This window comes from Tyto alba, unplaced genomic scaffold (genome assembly GCF_018691265.1).
Source record: "Tyto alba isolate M040663 unplaced genomic scaffold, T.alba_DEE_v4.0 Super-Scaffold_30, whole genome shotgun sequence".
Lineage (NCBI taxonomy): Eukaryota > Metazoa > Chordata > Aves > Strigiformes > Tytonidae > Tyto > Tyto alba.
The window spans coordinates 3,386,190-3,405,197 of record NW_024881305.1 but is presented as its reverse complement, the minus strand read 5'-3'; the positions used below and the strand labels follow the sequence as shown (position 1 = coordinate 3,405,197).

At 59.5% G+C, this 19,008-nt stretch overlaps 1 protein-coding gene across 2 annotated transcripts in view; it reads right to left on the bottom strand.

Moving 5' to 3' along the window:
• GRM4 (glutamate metabotropic receptor 4) overlaps positions 1-18,747 on the bottom strand; it is a 50,748-nt gene extending 32,001 nt beyond the window's left edge. Inside the window, exons 1-3 of one of the 2 annotated variants that reach the window (XM_042800147.1) lie at positions 18,559-18,747; positions 9,248-10,030; positions 91-307 (exon numbers count right to left, since the gene is read on the bottom strand). In XM_042800147.1, the coding sequence (XP_042656081.1) occupies positions 91-307; positions 9,248-9,766 (736 nt within the window). In that variant the 5' untranslated portion in view covers positions 9,767-10,030; positions 18,559-18,747. Of the gene's footprint in view, positions 1-90; positions 308-9,247; positions 10,031-15,269; positions 15,491-18,558 lie in introns of those variants that run through there. The other variant, XM_042800148.1, reaches the window with a different exon arrangement.
• Positions 18,748-19,008: the final 261 nt, after the last annotated feature.

Here is a 19,008-nt window from a genome sequence, read left to right as displayed (position 1 = left end):
CCCTTCATCCCCATCTGTTGCCTTTTCTCCTCCAGCCCCAGCTGCTCCAAAGCCCACACCGAGCTCCCATCCCGGGAGAAACCCACTCACCATCCTCCCTGGACTTCTGGATGAAGGCCTCCACACCGCTTTCACCATAGCTGCCCTCAGAGGCCAAGGTGGAGACGTAGTTCCACTTGAGGGCTTTGACAATGTCCACCATGGCTTGGGCCTGGTAGGTGTCGGATGGGACAACGCGGGAGAAGAAGTCGTAGCGGCTGTTGTCGCTCAGGTCTGGTGCAGTGGAGGCATAGCTGATCTGGGGAATCTGGGATGGAGAAAGACAAAGCGTCAGGAGAAAAAGCTGTTCTCCACCCCACTGGGATGCCCTTGCCTTGCCCATGCTCCCAAAGCCCCGCTCTGGAGGGGAGAGAGGTGGAAATCAAGGAAGACCATGGGTCAGGCGGGAGCACATGCCACCAGACACGGAATGCTTCACAGCACCAGGGACCAGCACCTTATGGAGGGAGACCAAGAAGTGGAGGGTGATCAGCTCTACTGGGTCTTGGTGGAAACCTAAAGGCTTTGATCTGAAGACTTCTATCCATAACTGAGCACAGGAAACACAAAACACCCCAATCCATACCAAGACACATATCTCCTCTGTGCTCTCCAGTCTGGTCTGAACCCACACAGCCCAGTGTCTGGGGAGGGGGAAATAAAAGCCAGCAGAAAACACAAAGCTGCTGCTGCCCACAGAAGCACCTGGCTGGGCAGAGCCCAGCAGGTCAGGACAATTCCAGGATCTTCTGAGGAAGAACAGAACCCAGCCCCAGGGCAGAGCAGCCACCAGTAAGTCCCTCTGAGCTCCACCAAGGAGTCAGGCAGCCCTGGGCTTTGCAGGGAGAGGTTCAGAGCATCCCAAGTTTCCATTTCTGCATGGAACATGACTGCCTACCTGCCTTGCTTTGATCTCCCCTCTGTGCTCCCCGGGTGCCAGCCAGCACGAGAGCTGTGGGTGCCTCTGGGTGCTGCCTGGGCCAAGGGGGCCGAGCACCCCCCAGGGGAAGCAGGTACCAAGCCTTGGCCGGGCAGGCTGGCTCAACCCCTGGGGACATCAGGGCTTGGGGACCACATGAGGCTCAGGGACACCCAGCAGGACCCCAGAAGGGTTTCCCAAGCATCAGATGTGCCCGGCATTGGAAAGGCCAAAGAGAAAACCTTAATTCTGCCCTGGACAGCACTGCTAAGGTCTCCCTTTGGCTTCCTGCCCCAGGAAGGACAGATCCCACCCCACCAGGTCCTGTCCATCCAAGCCATAAATTAGCCCTTTAAATTAACCAGAGCTGCCGCACCTCGCACAGTACATTAGAATGATTTAGCACCGGAGGATCATGCAATGCTTAACACTTACACAGCACTTTACATCTCCAAAACACACCACAGATGTTAATTTATCTTAAAGATGGAAAAGGCTTATTAAATTATCAAGCCCAGGCTCTCCCCACTAGCATGTAACTCCCTACCAAAGATGTACAGAACACCCAGACGACCCCATCCATCATCTCCTCATCCCACACCCAGGCAGGTACCACACACCTCGCCCAGTAGCAGCCCGACACCTCCCTGGCACATCGCAAGGGCTGGCAGAGCCCTGCCCAAAGCCTGGGCAAGGTTTTAAATCTAGCAGCGATATAATCGGAGGGGCTGGAGCTCAGCCAGCTGCCACAGCACAGCCCCACCGTGGCTACAGGGCTGGTGACAGCCCAACCTGGAGCTGGCACAGCCCAGGGAAGGGTCTGGCCACCGGCCACCCTCTCGCTTCCCACAGATGCTGCTTTACTGCCAGGACAGAGCACAAGGAGGAGGAAAAGCCCAGGGCAGCGCCGACCCCAAACCACCCCATACCCCGGGGGCAAGCAGAGCAGCAACCCCCAGCTCTTAAGAGTACTTTCTGCCTCCCCTGCTCCCTCTAATCCAGTTCAGGAATAATTCAATGATCATAGTTTGCAGCAGCACAAACGCTGCCAGAGCCACAAAGGACTGCAACGGATCCCAGTAATCCTCCGGGATCAGCAGGCACCCGGGTCCTGCTGGATGCCCAAATAAGCTCAGGCCTCTCCCCATTAAGCAATTAGCCCGTTCCCAGCAGCAGAGGCACCTGGGTGGGCTTGGAGAGGACAGGGAGAGGTTTGGGGTCTGTGGGGATCCTAGTTCATGTTGTAAGATCAAACCACCTTGCCGGGAGCCCGGCTGGGTAGCAGCATCCCAAGGACAGGGCGACTTGCACCGGAGCCACCCCACAGACCCTCTGAGGTCTCCCAACCCTCCCAGGCCCCACGACCCACTCCACCCTCTGCCGCTCCTGCTCCCAGGCTGCATCTCACAGTTTCTCCTTTGTTTCTCTGTTATTTTCCCCTCTTCCACTCCCCTTTCTCTCTCTCTTTCTCTATTAAATGCGATACTGGTGTTATAACCCACGACTCCACCTGAATGCTAAAAGGCCCCTGGAAAGGAACAGCCACCCTTCTACCTACCTGCAAAATACAAGATGAAAAAAGGGAGAGATGGAGAAGGAGTGAGAGAGGGAAAGGAAGGAATCTTTATCAAGGCATAAATAGGATTACTCCCTGTGACAATCTTTGTGCTTCTTTCTGAGGGACTGTGATCTGCTCCTTGGGTATCTGTGACCGGGAGCCGGTGCATGAGACTCGATTAAAATTCTGCTCAGCGGGCGAGGTGCTCGTCTGGCAATCATTCATCCCGGGGAAGGAACAGGGCGGGGGGCTGCTCTCCCTGCCTCCTCCCCGCCTCGCCTGCAGCGGTGCCGGCCGAAGGACGGACACGGGGGCTCGGGACGGAGGCGACTCACGCAGCGTGCCCCTGCGACGAGGGCAAGTGGGCACGGAAAGCAGCGGTGCCCACGTCAAAGGAGATTTGAGGGCAGGGATGCAACCCTGCCTTCCCCGAGGATGCTTTCCCACTGATTTTTTTTTTTTTTTTTTTTTCTGTGCACAGTGGTTTACTCTGAACAGATCCCTGCCTTTTCAGCAGGGAACTGGTGACAAAGACTTCCCAGCTATTCCCTGTGCTACCGCATATCCCATCTGAGCTCAGGCTGCCGGGGCACATCTGGGTTTAACACCCGGGCTGCCCATGTTGCTCCAACCCCTGCTGGGAAATGAAGCCTAGAAAATACCTGTTGATCTACCGGTTACAAGCTGGAAGCTGTATTTTAATAAACAAATGGAAAGAGCTTTTCTCTCTCACTCCTCTGCCTTGGATGGAAGTGAAAATAAAATACCAGTTCCCAAATGACCGTTTCATAGACTTCTGCCTTTTTACCCCTCTGCCTTTTTGATCTCCTGGTCTACAATAGCCCAACTCCTGGCACCAGCTATTTTCTCAGATGAAAGACAAAAGTCCTTTTAGGTCCATAAAAGCAAAATGCAGTCAGGGAATTCAAGGTTCTTAGAAAAAAAAAAGAAGGATATGGTGGGGAGCGGGAGCTGGAAACATATCTCAGCTGCATATTTGGGCACTGGTGACACCTTGCCCAGCTCATCTCCAGCCTGGGATAAATAGTGGTGGGGGAGGGAAAATCAGTGCAACCAGCTCTCCTGCATCCCAAGGCTCCCTTGTCCCACCAAGAGCAGGGAGTAACCCCAGGGCAGGGGGCAAAACCCCCTTCCTCCCTTTTTTTGAACTAAAAAACAGAGTCAGCATCATCCCAAAGCACCCCCAACATGAAGAAATGTCTCTCAGGGACAGGGCAGGCAGGAGCCAGGATTGTGAGTGTCATCCTGGTCCCCCCCAGCCCCCTGGGTCAATGGACTGATGTGATCAACTTCAAATACACTGCAAAAGCACTTGGATTTTGTACCCATTTCATTAACGTCAGCTTACGAGCTGGTGCAGCATTTTCTCTACCAGCAGCGGACAGAATCCCTCTAGATTGGGGAGAATTAGGCAAAGGCGGTGATTTAAGCACAGCCCCAACTGAGGCTTAAACCATCAATCTGAACATCAGTCTGAGCTGCCAGGAGGGAAAGAGCTGAAAAAAAAAAAAAAAAAAAACCAGGACATTGCACAGCCAGAGCCACGTACACTGGTCGGGAGCATCCCCACGAGAAGGGGCTCCTGCACCAGCCCCGCTGATCTGGCACCAGCCCCCCCGCATGCTGGAAACAGGGTCAGGAGCAGCTAATTCCCCAACCATAATTATCAATTTCATGCATATCTTATGCAAACCTCTGGTTCACTGACAAGATGGAATTGATTTAATTAGAATTTCCATCATCGAGCCATTTGGACGGCAGCTTTTAATTAGGGAGAGCGTTAAGGCACCGCAGGGGCTGGAGGAGTGAGGGGGCTGAGCGGGAATGGTCAGACCTTGTCACAGGAACAGCGCAAGCTGCAGCCCCCATCCCTCTGTCCCTTCCCTGGGGCTGCAGGATCAGACCCAGTGCCGAGACAGGATTGAGCCCGTGGCATCTCCTCAGGCAGTGATAAAGACCCCACACCCACAGACCCTGGGCTGCTTACCAGGTCTCCGTGCCTCAGTTTCCCCAGGCTGAAAATGGGGGGAACTGCTCCTACCGCCCAGGGCAGGCAAATCTCTCGGGCATCGCCACGCACCGACACGACGCGGAGCTGATAATAAATCCCTCCCTTTCCCAGCCCCACTGCCACTGAAAGGCTGCCGCTCCGGGGTGACACACGACAGCCCTGCTCGAGGGGACACATCCATGGACTCCCCAACCTGCCCGCTACTTTGCTGTGACCTGTTAAACCAAGCACGTAAATCAGGCAGCTCCGACGCTGGGGCTAACACTGGCAGGGCACGGGCCGCTCGGTCCCCTTCAATAAATCTGGCTCTTGTCAAGAAATAAAGCACCGGGGAGCACGGCAGCTGCGGGAGGATCTCCCAGCCAGCCCTGGCACAGGCTTACACCAAACCGGCTCATCCAGGGCTGCCAGCGGCAGATGTAAAATGAGGGATGAGAAAGAAAACTTCTTAATTGCCCATGGACCCAGCTTCCCATGCCAGGAAGGCAGCTCCAGCGGAAAATCCCAGTGCTGCCAGAGGGTGGTTGCATCCCTTTTTCCAAAAAGCCGGCTCCCATCCCAGCCGAGAGCAAAGCCCAGGGTGCAGAGAGCCGTGGATGCTGCCCTTCGGCGTGCTCCTCACCATCCCCCTCCTGCCTTCAGCCTCCCACTCCTCCTCGCTGAGCAGTGCCGTGCCCAGGGACTGAGGCTGTGGGGCCGGAGCAGCCCAGGGGAGCCAGGCAGCTGCGATTTGTTTTAATAAATCCGGTGAAGAACAAGGAAACGAAGTGGCAGGAGCGGGTGATTAATCAGAGCATCCCCTGGCCAATTTCCACCTTCCTGGCTTCATGAAGGTTATTTACCCACTAAGTGGGGAAGCGTGGCGCTGAATGCACCATCCCGCCTGTCCTGCTGCCCCCAAAGCCTCACGGCATCCCCCGTGGCAGGGAGCAGACACAAGCCTGAGGGGCTCAGCACCGGGGGCCTGATCCAGCTCTGTACCCCTGTCCTGGCTGCAGCAACCTGACCCCAGGCAGAAAAACCTCACGTGCCTGCAGGTGCTGAGCACCCCCAGCTCCCACCGAACACCTGACGGGCACCATCCTCTGTTATGTGAATTATTCAAGACATACAACACCCCTGTGCTAAAAAGAGCTGCTGCACTTGCTGCCGCGGAGAAAACAAGCGCCTCAAAGCGTCCAGCCCACATCGAGTCCATCCCCTGGCCAGGGTTGCTCCTCACCCCGGCTGAGCACTTGGGCTTCATCATGTCCGAGCTCTTTCTGGATGGGGTTGAAAAAATGCACCCCAGATGCCGATGCAGCTTTTTGGGGGATCACACTTGCAGGTGACGGACCCGGTTCCTTTTACACCAGCATCGCTGTGGTGGTTCAGGAGAAAGTGGGTAGAGCTGGGGCTGGAAAGCTAGCAGAAAGGGGTGGGAAGGAGCTGGAGCGTGCCAGAAAGCTCTCGCAGTGACGCCAGAGAGATGCTATCACAAGGAGACGAGACCGAGGATTTGGGGGAAGGTTTTTCTGCAGGCAGAGCTACAAGGAGTGATGAAACCAGCTTGGACAGAGGATGCCGCATCTGCAAGTTGTTCCACTGATGTACAGCTTTAATTAGGCAGTGGCATCTAACGAAGGACACGTTATTTATTTATGTAGCGCAGGAGCGACAAAACCCCTGGCAGGGAGGGACAAGGCTCGCAGGCTGTGCGGGAGGGGAGCCGGGATGGAGCAGGGTGGGATGCACAGGGAGGGAACGTGGGACCATGGAGGGGGACAGCACCATGCCGGGGCAGGAATGGCCACCTCCACCATCCATATGGTCAGAGGTAGAGAAGGGGGCTGCTCCAAGCTCCTGGGGATAAACTAGAGGGGGGGGGGGATGCTGGGACCCCCTCCCAGCGAGGGCTCTGGTGGGATGCAAACCTGCTGCACCCCACAGGCCGCTGCTGGAGCGGGGCGAGGGGAGCCGTTGTTGAAATGGGGGTTGGCACAGGGAGGGGACAGGCACAGGGGTGCAAGCACACCCCTAGGGAAGCTGTTTGCTCCTCACTTTGCTGGACTTTCTAATCGATTTTGTGCCTGTGACACTCACTGGATGTGCTACGGCCCTCCCGGAGTTTGATTAAAAAAAAAAAAAAAAAATCAAAGTACTTAGAGGGCACTTGAAATGCCCCCGCGCTTCCCTCCCTCCAGCTGCCCACGGGGAGGGGGCTCCAAGCCCCATCCAGGGCAGACAGCCCCGGTGCTTCCCCCAGCATCGGGAGAGGGTCCCCTTGTTTTGGGTCCCAGCACCCCCTCGCTGGGGGAATGCCGAGGGGGAACGTGAGCAGTAGTCGCCTTGTGCCGTGATGCTGCGGCAGGAGCCAGAGCTCCGGCAAGTGTCGTTCCCGAGGGAAGGGGCAAAGGCAACCGCGGCGCAGCGGGAAGGCAAACGCTTTGCTGAACCTCAGAGCGGAGTCACCCACGCTTAAAGGTCAGCGGCAGCGTGAAATGGAAGTTGCCTTATTTTCATTTTAAGCATGTCCCTGCCATAAACCCACTATTTGAATAACAAAGAGCAGCAGCAGCTCTCAGGTCATGGCTGGGGAGGAGAGAAGAGCCCCCGGAGCCCCCCGAGCCCCTGCTGCTGCAGGAACACGGCTCTGCCCAGTGAGGCGGGGTGAGACGTCCCATGGGAATGATGTCCATGTGCTGGGGACCACTGGGAGCACACCCACTCGCACGCACACCCCATCACCCACACACAGGGATCCGCTGCTGTCTAGGAAGGGTTGAGCTCGTCCCACATCCTCCCCTCCTGGGGGTTTTGAGGTCTCCACCCTCTACCCGCCTCCTCCCTGTCACGTTGGGCTGAGATCAATTCTGTATTTTAAAGCTGCTGGGGACACCCAGGGCCTCAGACATGCCCTCGCTGGGCCACCAGCAGCACCAGTGCCTGGGAGCAAGGCTGGGGCATGGGTGTGCCTGAGCACCCATGCACAGGTCACAGCTGCCTTGCCCAAGAATCAAAATTGGATGAGAAGGAGGGGAAAAAAATAACCTAGAAAGGATGTAGGTACCCCCCACTCCTCCGACTGTCACTCCCCTGCCTCCTCTCCTGCTGCCTGCCCCCCTCCTCCTCTCCAAGGCAAGCATTCAATCTTTTTTGTCTCGGCAAATAGCTTTTAAGTTCCTCCTGCTCCCTCTAATTTATATTATTTTAATTATTGAATAGCCCTCTCACTCATTGCCCGGAACATTAACACGTTTTAAAAAGAGGGACCCAGAAAAATCAAACTCCATCAGCGATCTGTTTTTTCTGTCTTCACTAACAGCTTCCAGCCCTCCCAGGAGGGTACCTGGCGCTCTCAGCATGCCGGGCTGGCAGAAGAAGAGGAGCAGGGAAAGAAAAAAAGGAAAATAACATCAGCCCTACAGAACCGAGAGGCTTCGGGGGGCTGGGAGGGAAGGCAAAGCTGGGACCCCGCTCTGGGGGCAGCACAGGGCTCCCACCGCTGCTGGGTGTGCAAAGTATTTCCATTAATTCCTGCTTTTTGCTGCGGAGGGGGCTCTTGTTCAAACACCCTCTCTAGCCCTGGGATGTTACTGAGGATAAATAAGTGCACAGCAAGGGGGAAAGTAATTATGAACTCCTCGGCTTTCCCGCAGCTGGCACAGAGAGTGGGAGGGAGAGTCAGCCCTCGTCCCACCGCAGCCCTGAGCACCCTGTTCCCTCCTGCACACCCAGGGCCGGTGGCACAGGACAAGTGTCCCCAGCTTGGCTGATGTCCCCTGGGCTGGGGGAGAGAGCGGTCAGAGCCGTCCTTGCGCCCCGTCGGCAATAGCTGCCTCCACCCCAGCAGTGAGCACAGCAACCCCGCAGCTCCCCAGCCATCTGGCTGCAGTGGTGACCTGGTATTTTGGGGGTATAACCCACACCCCCTTACCGAGCCATCCCCCATAACCAGTGCCAGGGTGGTCTATATTGAAATGCTCCCAACAACCAGCTGCTTGCAGGCAAGTTGAGAAAGTCAGTCTATGGGTGACAGCCACAAGCAGGGAGGTGCCCAGCGTATCTTTTATGTTGGCAAAGGGTATCTTACACCCTGGGTGCTGAGCAGGGCAGGCAGGGTCCTACTGGGATGACCCCCCCAGGGTGACACTGCTCCTGCAGACCAGCCAAGCCTCCTCAAGTAACAGCAAGGAAGGGGGGCAAGGGCTGCACCCCAGAAAACCTCGGGGAGCTCCCAGGGAGGCTGGACCCTCTCCAGCCTTGGAGGTTTTCAAGATCCACCACAACCAAGCCCTGAGCAACCCAGTCTGACACCAGAGATGGCCCCAGTGGGCACAGGTGGTGGGCTGAGCCTTCCACAGTCCCTTCCAGCCTGAGTTATCCCACCCCACACTCATCCTCAGCCCATCTCCCCACCCATCCCCTGCAAGGTGACCTCCCTCCCACAGCCCCGCTGACACCACGGGCTTCAGCATTCCCCCCTCACCACGAAGCTGGGGAAGAAGAGACAAAAATCCTCCTGCTAAAAGTATCATAACTGGAGCGGGATGGAGGAAGGGATCCCCGGGGACCTAGGGGAGGCAGGAGAGGAGTTTTAAAGGACACTGTCTCCTTCCTACCCCTCGGCCATGGAGGAAGAGGCACGCATGGAGAAACACTGCAAAAACACCCACGCTGGTTTCACCGAGTGGTTATTTTCACCCTCGCCAAGCCCTACCTTGAAGAGCCGCAGGATGTTGGCCACCATGATGGAGACGGAGCTGCCCGAGGCGCCGATGACGCCGACCACCCGCTCTGGTTTGGTGATGATGGGGGGGCCGCCGTTGACGCAGCGCACCTCCGTGCTGTCCTTTTCGATGAGGGCTTGCACGAAGGTCAGCGACTGCTCCAAGGCGTGCGTGTCCCGCGAGCACGTGTCCAGGATGCGGGCGCCCAGGGTGATGTTGGGGAGCAGGTCGGGGTCGTTGTTGATGCGGTCCAGGGCGAAGAGCATGGCCTCCAGGCGATGGATGCCCTTCTCCTTCTTCAGCTCCCCGCAGGCTTTGCCCTCCGCGCCCCGGCCGTGCACGGGGAAGAGCCCCCCGAGCGTGATGTCCCCGTCGATGCGGATGGAGTTCATGTGCGGGTAGCCTTGGCCCTTGGGCTTGGCGGCACCCCCGGGCGCCCACCCCCAGCTCCAGGCACTCAGGAGGAGGCAGAAGGAGAGACGCTCCATGCAAAAATAACCCCCGCTCATCGCCAAAGCCGTGCTGGGGCAGAGCTTGCGGCCCGAAACCCGGCAGCAGTCAGGGAGCGAGGCTGGCGCGGGCGGGCGGCATCGCTCCCGGCGGGATCCCGCTCGTGGCACCGTCAGCGGCTCCCGCCGGTGACGCCGGTCCCCGGGGAGCAACGGGCGGCCGGGCTGCAGGAGGGTGCCGGGGTCTGCATGGCTACGTCGGGGAGAAGAGGCAGCAGTGAAGATGTGAGCCCAAGCAAAGCTTCGGGTCCTTCCTCTGGAGCCCTTGGGGTGGGGAGGGCGGACAGGAGGGAGGGAGAGAAAGAGAAAATTAAGCAGGAGCATAAAGAGGACATCAGCTATTCCAAGCTTTCACCCAGGGGTCCAGCAGAAGATAGCACTGGGGGTTATTGCAAAAATATAGATTTGGGATTCACCTGATTTTTGATTCATGCTGACAGCTTTGGCTCAGCCCAAACTGCATCTGGGCAGAAGGGCTGGTACAGGGGCCCCGGGCTTGCTCTGCCCCAAGGAGCAGGACCAGGTCGGTGGCCAGCTCGGGGCTGGAGGGAAGCCCTGGGACAGCATCCCATCCCCACTTCAGGTTGCTGCCAGGGTGGGACAGGCCCCAAGACAGTGCTCAGAGTGGGGAAAACCCCACATGCACCCACAGCCGTGCTCCCTGCCTGCCCTAGAGCATCCCTCCTGTTCCAGAGCACAGCTGGGCATGGGAGCCAAGCAGCTGCCGTAAAACCGAGCTTGATTTACACCCTGAGCTGATTTGAGGAGAAACCTGCTCTTTAAACTGCCCCTCTATCAAGTGGCAAGTCCCCTCCTCTCCTGCTGCACCCACCCCCCTTTCCTTGTCCCCTTCGATGGCCCAGCCAGACACAAGCTCCTGCCTCCAGAAAAACAAGCTGAGGCTGAAGATCTTCCCAAGCCTCATCCCACATCTGCCAGGCACATGCCCTCAGCGGGGGTCAAAGCCACCAGCCGTCCCCCATTCCCTGCACCGCCGAGCTGAAGCAAAGGAGGTGCCCAAGGAGCTGGGGGGGCTGTTTCTCAACTGGCTTTTCAGTCGCCTGCTACGAGTCCCCACGTCTCGAGCACCGCGCTGCAAACCGAGCAGGCTGGGAGCTGATCTGTGCCTTAAGCGAGAGCCGACGCGGCCAGGCGCTGCCAAAACCCAGTGCTATGGATCCGAATCGCTACCCTAAGCATTGCTGCTCCTGCCGCTCTTCCTTCAGGCCACTGATTTTGGAACCAGAGCTGCTTTCTTGCAAGCATCCGTTATTGATGGCTTCCAGCAACAAAAATCAACAGCACCTGAGCTGTGCTGGGAGATTGGCTTTCTGGCTGCCCCAGGCAAGCAACCCAAGGGTTCACTCAAATTAACAGTGGCCAGAATGGATGGTCAGCTGTGTGCTGAGAGCATCGGGCTGGAAAAGCCATCAGACTCCAAGCTGGGTGCCCAGGGGGGAGGAAGGAAGGAGCAAATGGTCCCTTGGGAAACTGGGGGCAAAACTGGTGGTGAAGGCAGTGGGTGCAGTGCCCGGGCGATGCCCTCAGGCTGTGCCCACGGACACACGCTGCATCCCAACCCGCATCCCAACACCTCCCCGAGGGTCCCCGGGCATCGGCAGCCCTGGCGCCAAGCACAGCTTGTGGGGAGTGTTTTTCAGCATCATCGGCTGCTCTGCCCTGGGAAGCAGCAATCGAAGATCAGCCTTGCCCTGCAGCGTGGCATCCTGATTAACCATCGAACAGCATGGGCTGAGATTTGGTCCTTTCACCAGGTGGAAGAAAAACCCTCTTGCTAACTGCCATCCCACCCCGCTGCCCCAGCGCACCGCTGCCCACACCATATCTCAGAGGTGCCAGCTCCTCCAGAGCCAGGGCTGGAGCTGGCAGAGACGGCTCAGCCCATCCCAGCCCCTCCATCCCAGCCCCACACCCTCTCAGGAGCCTCCTGCCCACAGCTGGGGGGGATCCCAGGGAGGGGTCCTACCTCTCACCATCCTCCCACACCCCCCTGTGCCCTCACCTTGTCTCTTTTGCTTTCACCACAGAGCCCTCCGAGTGGGCACAGGGTGCTGCCACAGTCTTGGCTCTGAGATGGTGGCAGGACAGCCCTTCATCCCCCTCCCCACACCCCAGAGCTGCCTCTGCCCAAGGAGCACAGCCCCCTGCCTCAGTTTCCCCTCTGGGGAAAGGCTCTCCCCTGCAGCCCATCCCTGCTGTCTCCAAGCAGCCGCTGATGGATGCTGCAAGGGCAGCGCATGATTAATGCAAGGCACCAAAAACAGACGAGAGCCGAGCAGGCAAATGCATTCCCCAAGCAGGACGGGCTGCAACAGCGAGACCAAAGAAACAGCTTAAATTAATCTCAGCTCAAGCACAGAGCTCAGCATCCGAGCCTGCGCCTGACGGGCCAGATCCTCAGCCGGCCCCAAGGGGTGCTGCTCGCTGGAGCCACCTGTGCCGAACCCCTTTACACCACGAAGGAAATTCCCAGCTCCGCAGCTGCCCCAGCCAGGATGACCCCTGCCTCAACTCACCTCCATAAATTATGTGCATCCCTGCCCGTCGGAGCAACTTGAAGGCCCATCTCCAAAACGTTTCTGACAGCCGGGGCTTTTAAGCAACCAGAATTTCCCAGTGCTGAGCTATTTGCTTCAAAAGGCAGGAGCTTGGGAATGCTGCGGCACAACACCCGCCCGCCCGCTGCCGGGAAAGCCCCCGCGAGCGCGGCCCCACTCGGATGGGGATCAAAGACAGGGATCAACCCTCTGCATGGTCCCGTCTCCTTTGAAGGAATCATCCCATGCGTCGGCAGCGGGAGTGGAGCAGGGAAAAGCAGCTCCTGCTACAGCCTGGAAGCGGGTCAGGCTCTGCCTGTGGCGAGGAGGCAGATGATGGGGAGACCCAGAGATGCTCAAACACCGCAGCCTCCTGCACGCAGCCCCGCACCAGCTGAAATCGGGTCATTTCTCGCACCCTCACCCCTGGAGCTGCGACATTTCTGCCCGTCAGAGAAGGTGCAATGGTCACCATGTGGACTCTCTCCCAGGAAAATCCTCCGAACCCACGGCAGCTCCCACAGAGCTGTCAGTGCCCCCAGAGCCCACAGCCTCTCCCTTTCTTCTTTTAAGCTTTTTCCTCTCTGTTGTCTCCCCTTTGTGCCTCCTTTGATCATATAATCTGAACGAACTGAAGGTAAAAATATCACGGCAGGCAAGAAGAAAGCGCAAATAATGGGGAGGGGAGGGGGGAGCTGGTTTGAATCCCTCACTGAATCATTAGGGGAGACGCAGCCTGAATTACCCGATGAGCCTGTGCTGTAAATGACCTGAACGCTCGTTGGGAAGGGGTGGGAGTCGAGCATCCCCTTTCCCCTGTCCCCCCTCCACCTGCCCCAAGCACCCCATGCAAGCTGCTGCTCCCCGCACAGCCCAAACCTTGATCCCACCCGTGCCAGGGGTGCACCCAGCCCTGGGGTGCTGCTCGGAGAGGGGTGAGCAGGCAGGAGCCCAGGCCTTAAAGCTCAAAAGCAAGAAGGAGGAAACCCATCCTTCCTCCAAGGTGTGGGACCAGGCTCTGCATCCCCAAGCAGCCCAGCTCCTGCACATCCCCAAAGCAGCCGTTCCACCATAAGGCTGGTCCCACACATCTGGAGGGAGAGGCACATCTGGACGGAGATACCTGCCTACAGCGGGTGCTGATGGTGCAGGGAACAGCCCTACCCACGTGCTACGGGGAGTGAGAGGATGGAGCTGCCCTCCTGCCCCATCTGCACAGCTCCACGGGAGCACCACCACCCCGGGAGAAGAAATATTTGTAGATTTGCAACAAATCAGGTGCAGGTCTGCACCCCTGAGGGTGGTAATAAATGGGGTGGGATAAGCACCCAGCGTGGCGTTTATCACAGCGGCAAAGGAAGGAGCAATGCTGCTTCCTCCCACTTCCCACAAGCACGTCGTCAGTGAGGAACGGGCCTTTCCCTCGCCCTCATCCCGGCCGTGAAACAGACGGATCCACCATCTGGAAAGCAACGCAAGGACTAATCAAACTGAGCGGATCTCCAGACCGTTGCCCGGCCTGAGCCAGACTGATCTCACGGAGGTCAGGAGCTGCAGAAGTGGAGAGCCAAGGGGGTCACCGGCAGTGCTCGGCTGAGCCCCTGCCCTGCGGATCCCCAGCACCCCTGGGCACGGGGCTGGTCCCTCACGGTGGCATCCTGCTCCCCTCTAGTGGTGGCCATGCCACCGAGCCACCGGCCAGCACCAGCCTCGCCATCCATGAAGGTCCCTGGATGGGGCCGGGCGAGGGCTCAGCTGGGCAGGAGAAATCAAACACTGATTAAAAATTCCCTTGCGGCACGCAGAGCTCCTGCTGCAAAACCGTTTCCAGTGCCCGGAGGTGAGACCGTGTCCTGGAGGCAAGGACTGGCCATCCCGGGCTTCACCTCTGCAGTTCCTTCCTGCAGAACCTTCCGTGCATCCCTGCAAGCGCCACACCGGCCGGGGCTGCACCGGTGCCCACTGGGCCGCAGTGAGACACAACCCGGGCTCGCCGTGTTCCGCAGAGCCCAGAGATGTTCACGGGTGCTGGGACACATCCCCAGCTGCATCCCTGCCAGCTGCCTCCAGATATATGCTGGGGTCTGCACCCTGGGGCTTCGGAGCCAGGGGAAGGGCTCCCATTTTCTCCCTGGGGCTGGTGCATCTCCAGGAGAGGCAGCTGCATCCCCTCCCCACACGTATCGCATGGGTTTTCTTTGCAAAATTTCCTCTCCCCAGCCTGGTGCTGCTGCAGCCCCGGGAGCAGACAGCCCAGAGGGACTCCCAAATCGCATCGACCGACCCCAAGAGAGCGGTCTCTCAGCCTGACCCCCAACCCCAGGACAGAGCAGACCTGGCCCATCATAGCTGCACAGCACAGGGGGGCTCTTTGCCCCCCAGACCTGCCCCTCAACACAGAGGCTTTGCAGCAATGAAAAAGCTCCTTCGGGGGGGAAATAAAAAAATAAGGAAAGAAACGGCCCATTTCTCTCCCTCGCTCTGCTCCCTACAAGATTCCCAGTCAAAACCAAGTCATTTTACTGCCATTAGCTCCATGGAGCCCACACCACTGCAGGCAGACGAGTTCACATCTCATATGCCATCAACCCAAGCGCCGGCTAAGCGCTAATCACCGCAGCTTTATCGCCGCTGGCAGCGGGCAAAGCCGAGAGGTGAGTTATTCGCATCCCAGCCAGGGCTTATCGCAGGGCAAAGCCGAGCATCCCACCCCTCTCCGAGCCGACCCCGCTCCCACGGACCGCAGAGCTCTGCCTGCAGCAGGACCAGAATCCTTTGGCTGTGCAGGACTTGTTGGCTCCCAATTCAGTGCCAGGGCACTCACTGGTTTTGTGCTGAGCCCACCCCGTTGCATCGGGGCTTGTTAAAGCAGGAAAAGGTTGAGCTGGTGACGTGGACCAGGGGATGCAGGAATAAGCGGCCAAGAGCCTGCCCCCAACACTCACCTGCACGACCCCATCCCTGGCTGCCCATCAGCCTGCCGTCAAGGTGATCTCCCCAGCCCAGCCCCGGCACTGGGAGGGCTGTGCCGGCTTCTGCCACACTGGCTGCCGTGAGCTCGCTGGCATCTTTTTGAAAATCAAGGCCGTTTCTTTCCCCACCTGCTATTCCTTCAGCAAGCGGGGCCAGCCGGCACGCAGCACAATATCCCAATTAGCGCACGCTCGCTCTTCCCCGCTTGCAAGAGATTACAGGAAACTTCACTTTAGCTCCTGGGTTTTTTAATTGCAAAAGCTCCGTGAAGTACAGCAGAATTTAGACACAGAGGGAGGGGATGCCAGGTTAAGTTATCTCTCAACATGCAAAACCTTAAGTATTCAGGTCAAGTACCCCAGCGTTCGCTCAGAGGAAAAGCAAGGCCACGGCTCAGCAGGCAGCGGCGAGCAGAAACCCCAGATTTTACCATCAAAACCCACACAACACGCTCCAAGACGCAGCCCCAGCCAAGCAATCCCTCAATCAATGAACAAACCGATATCATAATGCTTGCATAAACCAAAACCAGGGTGTTAACTCAACCTCTCTGCAACCGGGTCCTGCCAGCGCCTGGCTCAGACCCCCACGGAGGGGGAAAGCCGGGTACCACCACCTTCCTCACTGCCCCAGAGCATCCTCCAAAGGATGCTGAAGTCCAAAGAAAAATGCTCCCACTGGGCACGGATGAGACCCAGGGAATATTTATCATGCTGTATATATATATATCCTTAACTGTAGGCAAGCTCTCTCCTTCCCCCTCCCTTCCTACTGCCAAGCAGGCCAGGGCTAATCCCTCACTTTGAAGGATTGGTTGGTGCGGCGAGGGGGAGGCGAGCAGGATCCGGCCGCGGAGCAAGCGGCAATGGCAGCGGCTCAGCTTGTGGGAGGCAGCGCGGGGTCTCCGCCGGCAGCCAACACACACCAAGCTCCAGCCGGGAAAGGCCGGAGGGAGGGATGGAGCCGGCACTCATCCCCGCTCCTGCCATGTGCGGCAAAATCCCGCAATTAATTTTTGATCACCTTCTGCAAATTGGGACGGCGCTGGCTGGGAGTGAGAGCACGGCCTGACTGCCGGTCCCCACCGCCCCTGCGCCCCGAGACAGCGGTCTGGCAGCACAAGCCCCTGCCCGTACCCAGCCCAGGAAAGCCCCGTCGGGGACAGAGACCCCCAGCCTGAGCCGGGCTTTGTGCAGGACCCTCCACAGCACAGGGGCCCGGGGAAGCAGACCACCCTGCAGAGGAAACCCCTCCGTTAGCCACGAAGCCCGAGAGGAAGAGACGGTGCCCGCAGCGGGCGCAAAGCCGGGGAGGGTGGCGGGAGCAGGTTCGTGTCTGTTATAATTAGGACCTGCCACATCTTCAAGCCGTTGCCTTTCTGGGAAGAGCTGGAAGGGGGTGGCTGAGCTGACAAATCCATCCTCCTCCTGCCTGATGCCAAAGTTGAAGCACGTGACGCTCTTTTTTGGGGAGCCGGCAGGCTCCTCCGCAGGGCAATGCTGGCCCCCAGGATGGGGGGCCGGGCCACGGCTGCACCCAAGCTCCAGTTCCCGCTGTAAAATCCATTTGAATCTCCCCTTCGGCTGCCCCGACACCCCGGGGGGTGCAGCCCAGCACCACCAGCACAGCGCCAGCTGCCCTCCCCAAAACAGCCTTGCCTGGGCCCCCCCCCCCCCCCCATCCTGGGCCCAGCCCTGCCCACAGGGACCCACCATCCTCGCCGCAGCCACCCAGCACCGCAGCCCCCCTGCTCGGCCACGCTGGCCAGAAGCAGCCAAAATCTCTGCACATCCCATCGGACCGTGGCTCTCAGCACGGGGGCGGCAGGTCACAGGGAGGAGGGTCTCACCCCGGTTCTCCCCCAAGCCGGAGCTGTGTCCAGCACATTCCCCCACCCCGGTGCAGATAAATCCCTGCTTACAGAGAGCGAAGGGAGGGAAGGAAATGAGCTTTTTTTTTTTTTTTTTTTTTTTTTTCTTTTGACACTTCTCTTGGCATTTTCCTGAGCTCCTCGCTGCATTCAACAGATCAGCTCAGTTCCCTCCCTCCCTGAGCAGCCAGCGCTGCTGAGCTCCTCCGGTCACCCCAGCCCCGCTTCGTGCCATCCCCCCGACAAGCCCCGAGCCACAGGTCACCCAGCAGCAGCGATGGCAATGACTCACTCCGCAGCTTCTCCGTCGCAGCCGCCGCTGAAGGCAGCAGGCATCCCCCCCCTCAAAGCCAGAAGCAGCCCACAGAAAAATAACCCGGCTGGCAGAGCACGGAAAACTCATCACACCAGGAGGAGGAGGAGGAGGAGGAGGGTGACGGGGCTGCGCCCGGGCAGGCGGTGGGAGAGTTCTCTGTTTTTTTCCCACGGCTGCCAACTTCCCCAGCGGCTCCCGAAGCCACGCAGATCCGCTCTCCCAAAAAAGCACCGAGAAGCGGGAGAATGCTCCAGAGAGGAAAACAAACCTGGGAGCGTGTGTCTGCACCCAGAGCGGGGCTCCTTGCCCCAAACCAGAGATGCCTCCGTGGGGTCGTTCCGGCTCTGGGGAAGGGTCTTAACCCCCAAAACCCCTCCAAGCTCGGAGGGGCAGCCCCTTCCCCACTGACCTGGGCAAAACACCGGCTCTCTCCCCCCTGCCCTGCCCTGCGGCGGGCTCCGCGGGCCCTGGCCGCTGCGGCGAGGCAAGGGCAGCCACCCGCCTGCAGCTCAGCCACAGCCGCCAGCCCCTGCCCCAAACCCCCTTTTCCCAGTCCCCTCCAGTCAGATGAGCCCACACCCCACACACACACACACACACACACCCAGCTCCCTTCCCATAGCCCACTCCGGGGTGATGGGCACCTCTGGGGACAAAGGTGACAGGTTTGGGGATTGGGGCGGGGGAGGGGGGTCCCGTGCACCCCACGGCAGGATGCATCGGGATGCGGGTGGTGCTGCAGGGAGGCGACGGGCAGCGCTCCGCAGCCCCACAACTGTGAATAATGCCACGAGTGGGAGAGGCGGGGAGCAGCCGGTGGGGTTGGGGGAGGTGGGAGACAGGCTGGGGCTTGGGGAGCGGGGGGGCTCTCTACTGCAGCCCCCGCTGTCGCAGCCCGCCCCCCCCCCCCCCCCCCTAAAAAAATAAGAAGGAAAGGCAGAAAATTCGCTGGGGCGTTGCAGGGTAGCAGCGAGGCTGCAAGGAGAAGGGGGTACCCCAGCCCCCCGGGGAAGGTCTGGGGGGACCGGGCGTCCCGGGGATGCTCCGCGCCCCTCCCGCGCCGCCCCGCACTTACCCGCGGGCAGCGCAAAGTTGGCGACGCCGCCGACCCCGTCTCCGCCCGCGGCCGCTGCCCGGTGCCGCGATCCGGCTCCGGCCCCGGGGGGGCCCGGGCAGCCCGGGGGGGCCCTGCGGCATGCGGCGGGGGCAGCCCGCGGCGCGGCACCCCCCCCAGCCCCGGCCCCGGCCCGGGGAGCCGAGCGAGCCGCAGCCGGGCGGGACCCGCCGCGCTCCGCAGCCGCGACGAGGAGGAGGAGGAGGAGGAGGAGGAGGTGGAGGAGAAGGAGGAGGAAGAGGAGGAGGAGGAGGGCCGGGGCCGGGGAAGTTTTGCATGAAGAGGCGCTGGGAAGCCCGCCGCCGGCTCTGCCAGCCTTTTAAAGCACTAGCGCACGGCGGCGGGGGACCCCCCCCCCATCCCCGGCTCCCCGAGGAGGGGGGAACCGCCGCAGCCCCGCCAGACCCCTCC